Genomic DNA, 11,042 nt, shown 5'->3' with positions numbered 1-11,042 from the left:
TATATAAAACATATTTCAATTTGCAAAAAGAATGTAATGGAATTCAAGTGTGTTTTCTCTATCAGTATTAACAGGTAGCACAAACATAATTTATTTATCTTTTATAGAAGCCTTTTCAAAAACTGGTAAACTGGATCATTTTGATGCTGTTTTGCTTAAACTATGAGCAGTTCTCCTTGTTCCTGAAAAACAGAACGCAGCAAGTTAGTGAAGAGTCAATCTATAACTGTAACAGAGATTAAAAACAAATAAGTTTTTGAGTGAAACAAATCCATACATGATGTAAATATAAACCCACAGGCTGTTCTCCTAAACAACAACGACTGCAACGGCAGCCTCAGTTTGTCATTATTCCTACAGGCCGTCGAGCTCGATGGCTTCTCACCGTAGAGAGACTGGATTCCAGCAATGTCGTCCCTGGAGAGCTGGAACCCAGCAGTGTTTCTGTAGGAGTAGGTTGGGTACATCAGAGCATCTTTATCCTGAGAATGGCCTAAACCCAGCGAGTGTCCAAATTCATGAGCCGCCACGAGCAAGAGGTTGATTCCTGAAGACAGAGAAATAGATAGATACTTTATTGATCCTGTGGGGGATATTGCAGAAATATCGCTCATACAAGACAAGAGACGGTCCTGTGTGTGTCTGTGGAAACACAAACTGCGATTTTCTTAATGGCTCTCGTGAGGGGCTCTGAGTGCATTTACTCTTGGGTGAGTAGTGAAGCCACTTATAATCTATTGATCAGCTGCCTATTAGATTGTTCAATGCTGTTTAATGCTTTTATAAAATATCCTTCTCAAATTTCTGCAAATATGCAAATATTTCACAGTCAAGTCTTCCCAGCACAGGGGATCTTCACAGCCTTCCCTTCACCAGAGCTGTGATGGCCACACATCTTCACTCCCTGAGTTCAAGTTCAGTTGGCCAACCTCACTCCAGCAGCCTTCCCTGCAATGTGCTTGTTTTTGGTCTGTCCCAGATTAGGAGGTCAACAAACGTTAACTTGCAGGGCTAAGAGAATAGAGGCCTTAGCATCCTTGGTCCATGATAAACTCCCTTTCTAACCCTGCCCTCAGTTTCATTCATATATACACTAATCATAATAAACATCAATATATACACTTAAGTCTATGTGCTCCTTTGTTTGATCTTGACCAAACTCTTTTGGAAGCAATGGATTGTGATGTTATATGTAAATTGCAGCCAAGTGTTGTTGTTGTAACTGCCATGCATTGTAACTAAATCTCCAAGAAAGCATTGAAAGCCCATGTAGTTCAGGTGGGTAGCTGCGTCAGCAGAAGACCTGAAGAAGGCCCCACGGCCGAAACACTGTGTTTTCTTTCTTCTTTTTTTCAGCATGGAATAAACCTATTACTTGTTCATTTAAATTCTGTGTCCGTCTGCTGAAGTCCACCAGATCATCCCTTCAGCTTCCCCTAGCTCTGAGCCCTGCAGGTTCTTACCACTCTGTCCGAGTGACCATGTCTCATCCCTGTCGAAGTGGGCGTCCCCCAGCAGGCCTTTCCCTGGGGCGAAGGCATGGGCCAGCTCTCCCCCAGGTCCGTCGAAGGGAAAGTCGTCTCCATGCCCTGTGATCGGCACACCACACATGAGGGCGCCCCTGCTGCAGGCTTGTCTTCTCACAAGACTTGCAGAGCGGGATTTCAGAACTCTCATTCAAAGAGGTTAAATAAGTAAGCAGTTATTCCATTATACAGACTTCAACTTTTAAGCTCTTGGCAGCCCACTTAGAAAATATAGCTACCCGCAGATTGCAGTAAATTAAATTAAATACAACTCACAGGGACAGACTTACTGCAGGACGCAAATTTGATCATAATGTCTGCTTCTCCTTTGTTGATGCGAATGAATTTCAGAGGCGTCACTTCGCTCCACAGCCTGAGAGCCGTCTTGACAGTCCGGTCCACCTGCCTCTTGCTGATATCAGCCGTGTACCGGACGATCCTGCGGCAGTAATAAGCACTTGAAGTCAGGACCTGCAGCAGCCCGCCGAACTGTCTCTCAGACCCCATCCTGCTGGTGACAGCGCCCTGGTGGCTGCCCTAACAGGAGCTGGCTTTGGAAATTCAGCTTTGGAAAAGGAACTGTCTTAAAATCTATCTCACACCCCCAGCATAATAACAACTGTGACTCTTTAATTGACATCATGGAAAAAACACAAGGTAGTTATGTGTGTATTTGATTGTTATCTGAGCCTACCTGTACGTCAGCCTTTTCTTTGTCCATTTTGGTTTTCCGGGGAAGAAGCTGTAATCGGCCATCTCAGGTACCCCACACCTGGGCTTCTTCATGATGGAGAGCGTCGCTCTGTCCACCCTGCCAGTCACCTTGAGGCCAAAGAACCGCTGCATCTCTCGGAGCTTGCCTTCCAGAGGGTGTCTGTCCTGTGTGAGGTTATAAAACCTCTCCAGATAGAGCTGCAAAACCAACAATTCCTCATTGATTCAGACTCTGAAACCTTGTCCTTCAGTGTCTGCAGGGAGGCTACAGGAGTGCAAAACTACAAGACTCTGTGCATTAACACCATGAGATCCACCTCAAGCACATTTACTAACCAATTCTTAACTCTGAAAGCCCATACTCTGTTTGCTCATATGTTCTGATAAAAAGTGTGTGCTTTCGAGACACAAGGAGTTTGACTAAAGAGATACCTTGTGCAAACACAGACGCTGGAAAAGTGAAGGTGAAGAGCCTCCCACTGCTACAATTGTATCTCCACTGATACTACATGGTATCCGCACTGTCGAGACAGTGGCCACACTGTGCTTGTGGAAATAACGCCACAGGTTTAACCAGAAAGTTTCCCCGTTGTAGGTGAGGGAAAAGCCACACGCTTTCTAAGACAATAGTAGAGCTGAGCTAATCTCATGGCACACTGTGGAGGGTGCAGGCTGCTCACACGTGAGGTACGTACCCTTGCCCAGTCCACATCCTCAGAGGAGTTCCTCCCTTCTGCCCGCAGGGGAACCGGGCCTGCGGAGGCCAGCGGAGTGCAGGTGAGCATCAGCATGACTAGCATCCCACAGGTTCGCATTCTCACTGCCAGAGACTCGCCCTGTGAACACAGGTCTTCTTGTGAGCCCGCGGGCAGAGCTGGGAGGGTTTTTATCCTGGTGCAGTCACCACTCGTGGCACCCTTTCCATTATGAGTCAAGCGGGGAAGGAAAGGCTGTCGTCAGGGTCAGGCGACTTCAAAACAAAATCTTCAGTGCTCCCCAGGTTCTTTTTTTCACTGGCTCACTTTCACATTGGCAGCAGTTTAGCTGCTGAGCTTGTCTTAATCATATAAAATACATCGCCAAAGCTACGTTTTTAATTCATTCATGATGTTAACAGCACAGATTGTTTTTTGGAAATCATGTTCCTTATAATTTAAGCATGAAAGTGTCTTAATGTTTGACTTACAACACTTCAAGTGAACGCAGGCACGGGGCACGTAGTGTCTAGACGTAGTACTTGACATGTCCAGTAGGTGGCATCCTATATCCAAGCAGTACCAAAAGGCCTCTTAATCCGCTCCTCTGACACAATAGTTTTAATTTCATACAAGAAGATACAAGACAGCTATTTTGACAGCGTGAATCAGAGCTCTGTCAGATATTCCATGTGTATTTGGGAGCAATATTTCATTTGAAGGACAGGGACATAATTTTATTTAAGGGGGTTTTCCAACGTGGTATTTGTGAAACAGAGTTTTTGCAGTGTCTTGTATGCATGTTGCTTTTCTCATCAGCCTCAAAAGAGATGCCTTTGTATTGAAGGGAGAAACAATAGAAACTGAAGGAAAAGACACTGTAGAGTTAAAAAATGATCTAAAATGCTTCATCAGCACTTATGATGTTATGAAAACATCTTAGTTCGAAGACAGGAAAGTGCTGTGTCAGAGTGTGAGAGGTGCTCTTTAAGTGATGCTTGAATCTTTGTTCACAACAAACATGGGAGCTTGAGCTGCTGATGAAAATCAGAAACTCGCCTTACAACAGCGTATCACAACTTGTGTGCACTTCTATTTCAGTAAAAAGATATGTCCATCTCGTGTTTTTCCCATCTGTTTAACATAACCTTCTGAAGGTCCAGCTAACACTTTTTCCTAAACCCCAGTGAATATGACAAAAAGGCAAATAAGAAAAAATCTTGAAAAATTTTTACTACAAGTTTCATTCATTTACAAAATAATCATTATGAATCAACATCTAGTTAAGAATCTAATACAGTACTATAACATTTCATAATAATACATTTTTCAAAGCTGAATATTACACCATATGTCCAAACACCTGAGCATACAAAATATTTCATGTGCAATATGTACCCCAGAGAAAAGCCAATTACAACAAAATCCCATAAATAATATTTGAATTACATTTGAATATAATTAGCAATGACCAAAGTTTTAATGACTTAACATGCACAATATCATTTGACCACAGATCTAAATAAAAGAGATTAAAGAGGGTTGAAATATTTTAACTTGCATCTACAAACTACTGATTTGTTCAGATTAAATGTCTATTTAGCCTGTTTTCGGTTTATATTCAAAGTTATTCATCCAAGCGAAATCTAGCTTTAGTGAGGAAGAAAACAGCAGGTGGTTAATCCCTGCGTTTCCTTTCTTCCAGGAAGGATTTCTGCCTTGGAGAACCCTCTCCACCGTGCTCTCCACAACACCTACCCTCAAAATACTACGAGAGGATGTTGTATTCCGTACATTTAAATCCTCAGCAACATGCACTGGAAAATACAGGCGTATGATATTTATGTACAGGGGATAGTGTGGTCACTGAGAGTCATTGGGTCAGTTGGGTTTCGACAGATGACGCTGCAGACGGCAGCGGAGCCGCGTTCATGGAGCGGAGTGAGCGTCTTCTCCGGCCGCGCCTAGCAGGCGAGCAGCGCCGAGTTCCTCTGGGTGCTGACGACTCGTCTGTTGTTCAGGTCGTATTCATACAGATAGGGTCCGCTGGAAAGGTAGGTTTTACCTGAAAACGCAGAGAATTTAGTGTGAACTCTTTTTCCACTAGGTGGCGTGGTCGGCATTTCCGTTTCTCTTTTAAACGGATTTAGGTAAGTACGCGATATGTCGCTCTTTGAGTGTCATACTTATTTATTCTTTCCCTTTAGAAATAAACTTGCAAAATATTCTCTCTGCAATATTTCCTCTCTATGTCTACTGAGGACGTCCCCTTGTTCACAACCGTTTTATTCATTTGCAGTTTGTCTTAACAGTAGTACCCTAATTCCAAAGTCGTTATCATTGTTTACCCTCATTACAAGTCTGTTTACTTGAGATGGAGAAAAAGAAGAATTAATTGTAACTGCAGCTTTGTGGTGCACCTCTTGTACAGCAGCTGTGAATGAGCTTGTTGTTACCAAAATAAAGATTTTGTACTGATGTAAGCAAAATGTAATATTCTTTAAAAATACTACCACAGCGTTTTCACAGTATGTAATCACTAACAAATTGCCTGATTATCTGCAGAAAGAAACTGACCAGACATCTGAAAGGCAGCATCAACTTTTGAGCCGATTCCTGGAAAGTCTTCTTTGATGGTTCTTCTGAGCTCCATTGTCGACGTCTTCTGATTGAATCTAAAGAAATGAAACAACGGGAGTTGTTATGTCCCATAAAACCGACAATATAATAGACCTACATATAAAAAGAATGTAAAAATCCTAAAAAAGAAATGAGCAGGCTGTAGCTACGATTGTCACACCTGTAGTATTGATCACCAACAAAGAACAGCGTCTTTCCTGTTGCCGCGATGTGGACAGCAGCATCTATCTTCCTCACAGTCCTTGGGAATCCAAAGTAAGAAATGTTCAACTGATATGGCTTGTATTTGTCCCCCTGCTCTTTCAACCACATGATCATGTCAGTGTCTGCAAAGGAGAGAGAAGACACAAGCCACATTGAAGATACATTCCTGTTGTGCTGTCAGAGAACATTGAAGGTGAATTTCCATAATAACCAGGGATCAGAGAAGACTGTGGCAGGTCCTGACTCAAGTATTCAATGTCCTCAAAAGCATGAACAGGCTCAGCCCAGAGGAGCTCTTGAGAACAGTGAAACACAAGCCATAGGTCACAAATGGAGGTGCATTCCAAGTCCAAGCCGAGAACAGGACGCACTTCTATACCTCTGCTGGAACCAGCTGCCCAGCTGAGGTGTTGAAGCGCATACCCTGCTTGTTCTCTTTCAGGAAATGGCTGGATGAGATCCTCAGCACAATTAGTGTCCGAAACCAAACCAGCTTGTTGAGCCCAGCAGCCTCCTCTCATTTCTAAGATGTCTGGTGTTCTCATGCGCACGACAAGTGGTTCTGAGCAGAGAAAACTCCCACTTCTTTTTCACCAGTTTTTATTAATATGGATTCACAAAAAGCAGAGAAACATTTTCCCTTCACCCTCAAATCCCCCTCCTCTGTCCTCTGTAGGACCCACCTCCACCAAAGAGGCCCTAAAATCTAATCAGGCAGCTGCGGCAGGAGCCCAACCCACTTTCGTTTGGTCCTCGTCGGCACCAGCCCTCCCAGCGCTCGACGGAAACTCACTTTTAAAGAGATACGTGGCCCCTCTGTAGTCATACGCTGCATCGACATTAGTCAGAGGGCAGGAGAACCTGGCAGAGAGTGGCTCTCTGACAACTGATCCATTCTGCCTCTTCCGCCACACGGCACTGCAAAGTTACAACACGTGGTCAGTTTGGTTTGATCGGGTGTTGCCTATCCAGTGGAACAGTAATGGTCACGCAGGCCAGAGGAGACTGGCGGACAGCCAGGCAGGCGAGGGGCTGCTGTTGGAACCGTTCTGTGAAGGCAGAGTGATGCCAGGTTGCAGGAGGCAAACGCACAGAGGCTGGTGACAGCAACCCTCCACCTCCACCTCCACCTCGTCAACAGTGAAATGGTGAGCAATGCGGCAGAAAGCACGTGCACACCTGCCCTTGAAGAAGAGCAAGTCACTGCCCAGATAAGCCACAGCGTCCAAGGTCAGGTTAGGATCACAGCCCGGGTGCGCTGCTGCCGTGCTCTTCACCGGGGCCTTGCTTGTAGTTGCAGTTGTAGTTGTCGCAGGACTAGCTGTGGGTTTACCTGAGGAGTAAAGTGCAGGGCGATCATGACCAGCTTCTGTTCAACGTCTCAGTCAGATCTGCATGGAGGAGCCCAGCGGGGACCTACCGTACAGAGACTGGATCCCTTTGACATCGTCGCTGGGAAGCACGAACCCTGTGGTGTCCACGTACTTGTAGGTGGGGTACATGAGTGCCGAAGGGTCACTGGAGTGGTCCAGCCCCAGAGCGTGGCCAAACTCATGGGCAGCGACAAGGAACAGGTTGAACCCTGGTCCAAAGACAGGTGGGAGAAGAGCTTGTTACAACTTTCATTTGTTGATTGCTTGATTTCCTTGGAACCACTGAAGTAGAAGACCTGTGTTTGTGGTTATTGTTATTATTATATATATTTTAAAACATTCTTTTTTAAACAATTATTATTTTTTCAAAATTTGCGAACTTTTTCTAAAATGAATAACATAAAAGAATAAGTGTAAATTCAAGTGTCAAAAATGGATAGGCAATCGCAATGGAATTGTACAAGTAAGTAATAAGTTGTGATGTAATGAGGCTGGAACACATCATCATCTGTCCAACTACCTAAGGATCTCTATCATATAGGATCCCAGGACACCAGAGCCGAACCTGGCAGGCACAGAGCACAGGACAGGACTGCACCCTGGCTTGGACATTGATGGGCACACACACATGAATACAAACATCGCCAGACAGGGGGCTACTTAGAGAAACAGTTGACTTGGATGGCATGTCTCAGGACTGTATGAAGAAACTGGATCATGAACAGAGCCAGATTCACAGCCAGGACAGTGGCTTAGCACTGCACTGCGCCAGACCATGTGCTCTGTACCTCTTGAAACACCGAATACAGAGCAATAGAACAGTGCAGGTGCACAGTGGCTGAAGCAGCAAGTGAAGAATTACATAATCAGCAAAGACATGAGCCCTGGTTACTTAGTTATAGGAGATACAATGTTTCAGATCATATTAGGTACTCATGCTGTCATATGACAAGAGATAATAACATGACTTGTTTTAGTGGATGTAAGGACCTGTCCTATTATGAAGAGTTCATAGGTTTTGCTAACACACTATGAAATGTATCTGTATTTGGGATCAAACTTTGATTCGATTACAAATCAAGATCAGCTTGATGCTGATATTGAAAACAACAGTGTTGCACTGAACAGGGTTGCTACCTTTGGATGTTGTGGACCAACGTTCATCTTCATCGAAATGTGCGTCTCCCCCCAGTCCTGAGCCCGGAGAGAAGGCGTGGGCCAGCGTCCCGGAGGGGCCGTCGAAGGGAGAAAAGTCTCCGTGCTCTGAAGGACAAGGGTTAAAGCGGCACAGAGGTTCCTTTGGGAGCCAGGAGGAATGATCTACAGGTCGCACTTGTGACTCGTGGAAAGGAGTGATTGCCAATATTTTATACTATTTGAATGAACTACCATTGCATCCACACCCCTTAGCTTTACATTAATGCCACGGAGCTCTTCCATGTAAGCTATTTGGGTATAAATATGTACACATGTATATCTCAACCTGTAAGCATGTTTGTATTTTGTTTTTGATTGTGCAGTGCAGACATTTAGCCCTGATTTTATTCTACAGATGGGTGGTGCAGTGCTCAAAGCAGGCACGTCACCTTGAGCTCACTAGTTTCTAGTCTTACCTCCAGCAGCAAAGGAAATCAAGATGTCTGCCGTGAGGTCGGTGGTCTTTCTGAAGGTCAGGGGAATGACGTCACTCCACACTTTGAGGGCTGCATCTATGGCGTTGTCCACCTCCTGTGTTGTCAGGTCAGGCGTATAATTCACAATTCTGTTGGAAAACAAACAGAAAACTGAGAAAACCCAAGAAGCTTCTTCGACTGTCGGAAGTAATGTCCAGTCCTGCTGCAGGGCGCTTGCCTGTATGAGACGGGGTTGACTGTCCACTTGGCCCTGTCTGAAAACACCTGGTACCGAGCCACGTCAGGCACCCCGCAGCGCGGCTTCTTCATCACCTCCATCGTCTCTGCGTCCAGGCTGCCGGTGACATTGAGCTTGAAGAACGTCTGCATCTCTTTCACCTTCTCCGAGAGGACGTTGGACCCTGCTCCCCGACCCTGCTTCATTTTGTAGAAGCGCTGCAGGTATTGCTGAGCATCGAAACAGAGAGAGGAAAGAGTGTGACACCGAGCACACCGTCCTCCTGTTTAACTTTCCTGTAACTTCACTGCACCTAAAACACATGCAGCAGGCACAGTATGGCTAGATAGTAAGGAATTGATCTAGTCTCTCCATCTCCACAGTTTTGAGCTCCAAATAAACAGGCAGTGGATACCCAAAATCTAATAAGTTTAGATGAGTTTAAATATGAGTAGATCCACATTTTCTCAGTTGAACCCTGAAACTAGCATGAAACATTGCAACCTGAAGGTAGCAGAAAACTTTTTAAAAATGTGTAGCATTACTTTAAACTCTTGCTGCCAATTAATAGGAGCAGCAAGAGGTAGTACTTATTGAGTGTGCGCTCTGGTTAACTGCGGAAATTAGCAAGGTTGTTAATTCAGTATTTTAAATTGTTTCTGATCAGTCTTCTGATAGTCAAAATTGAGATGCATATAAATTACAAATGTATTAAAGTTTGAAATGCGATCCTTTGTATGTGAAAGAGCATTGTGGCAGCTTAATGAGAATGTGACTCCATGTGACTGCGTTTGAACTGTCAGCTGATATTTAAATGCGTATCAATCTTGTAAATCAAAAACAGCCAGGATCACTTTGTGGTAAAAAACAATATTTGTTCAGCACTTCTTTCAAAATCTTCAAAACCCTGTAAGATGACAGAAAGGATGGTAGATCAATCACTTCCAGAATTACTCATTATAGAGCATTGTTGTGGTTTCAGCTTTAATTTCATTCACTCTTTTTGTCAAATGATTGAGTAACACAGACGACAAAAAAACCATCAGACATTTTCAAAGAATTTGAAGAGGAACATCAACCACAAATGTTTAAAAAAATGAAAAGTACCTTAAAAAGTTTATCTAATATCCATCTAATATTTAATCACTTTCTTGCATTCATCTTGATTATGATTTTTCAATACTCTCTTCAAAATGGCAAACACTACAGTGTCAATACAGAGCAAATTTCCCACTCTGTGACCTGCAGCTGAAGGAATAGCTATCAGCAGATAAACATGCTGTAAGAGAGCACAGTTAGTAAGTAAATGCATAAAGGATGTGCCTCAGGCACACACTCACTTCTGCAAAGTGCTGGTCGTCCGTGCCGAGCTGTGCATCCTGGCCCACAGGCAGGGCTGCAGACAGCACAGCACTGGTGAGGGTGAGCAGAGAAACGCGCACAAGGTACCTGCTCTCCATCTCCACTGTCTCCTTCTCTGCCCCTGAGCCACTCTCCGCTTTTATAGCCTACCGCTGCTTTCACAACTCCTGCAGGTTTGGCGAACAGACTAGACAAAGGATGAGTCACTGGCACAGCCTTCGTGCTGCGTGCAAGACTGGAGCTGCGATGCTCCTGTTGTGTTTCTTCTGTGGGGTTATTGGTTAATGATCCTGCTGAAAGGAAGAGGCAACAGGGCGTGGGAAAGGTGCTGGTGGGGGAGTAAAGAGTGGAGCAACTATCTGCATCATCGTGGTGTCAGCAGAGAAGGGCCTAGGTACGGCCAGTTACCTCTGAGCACAAACACGGGCTCGGGGCTGTTTGAACGTTTAGATGTTCAAATGTCCCGATGGTGGCCTCCTGTGTCCACAGCTTCCCAAAGGTTAGCACATAAGCAGCCAGGTCTCCGTCTTCCTTTCATTCCCCCTGCAGTCCAGGGATACAAGATGAATGGGGGATCTTGAAGACAGAGCCAAGCCCCTGTAAAATCCTGATCCCTGACAACAGAGAGTGGTTGGACGCTCATGGCACTATTAAAGTCATTTCTCTGTAGCCGATTC

The 11,042-nt window shown here is 44.6% G+C and overlaps 1 protein-coding gene across 1 annotated transcript; it reads right to left on the bottom strand.

The window, feature by feature from the left end:
* On the bottom strand, positions 1-11,042 carry LOC148657717 (collagenase 3-like). Its single transcript, XM_088638250.1, has 16 exons — positions 10,344-11,042; positions 9,004-9,233; positions 8,766-8,914; positions 8,290-8,415; positions 7,200-7,361; positions 6,959-7,112; positions 6,573-6,697; positions 5,736-5,901; positions 5,513-5,610; positions 4,903-5,000; positions 2,936-3,076; positions 2,221-2,438; positions 1,817-1,965; positions 1,464-1,589; positions 386-547; positions 1-182 (listed from the first exon to the last, which is right to left on the bottom strand). Exons 1-16 carry the CDS (start codon positions 10,461-10,463, stop codon positions 136-138), a joined length of 2,271 nt encoding a protein of 756 aa, XP_088494376.1. The 5' UTR covers positions 10,464-11,042; the 3' UTR covers positions 1-135.

This window comes from Lepisosteus platostomus, chromosome 7 (assembly GCF_059453375.1).
Source record: "Lepisosteus platostomus isolate fLepPlt1 chromosome 7, fLepPlt1.hap1, whole genome shotgun sequence".
NCBI lineage: Eukaryota > Metazoa > Chordata > Actinopteri > Semionotiformes > Lepisosteidae > Lepisosteus > Lepisosteus platostomus.
Note: the sequence above shows the minus strand (reverse complement) of the source record. Positions and strands in the feature narration are given on the sequence as shown.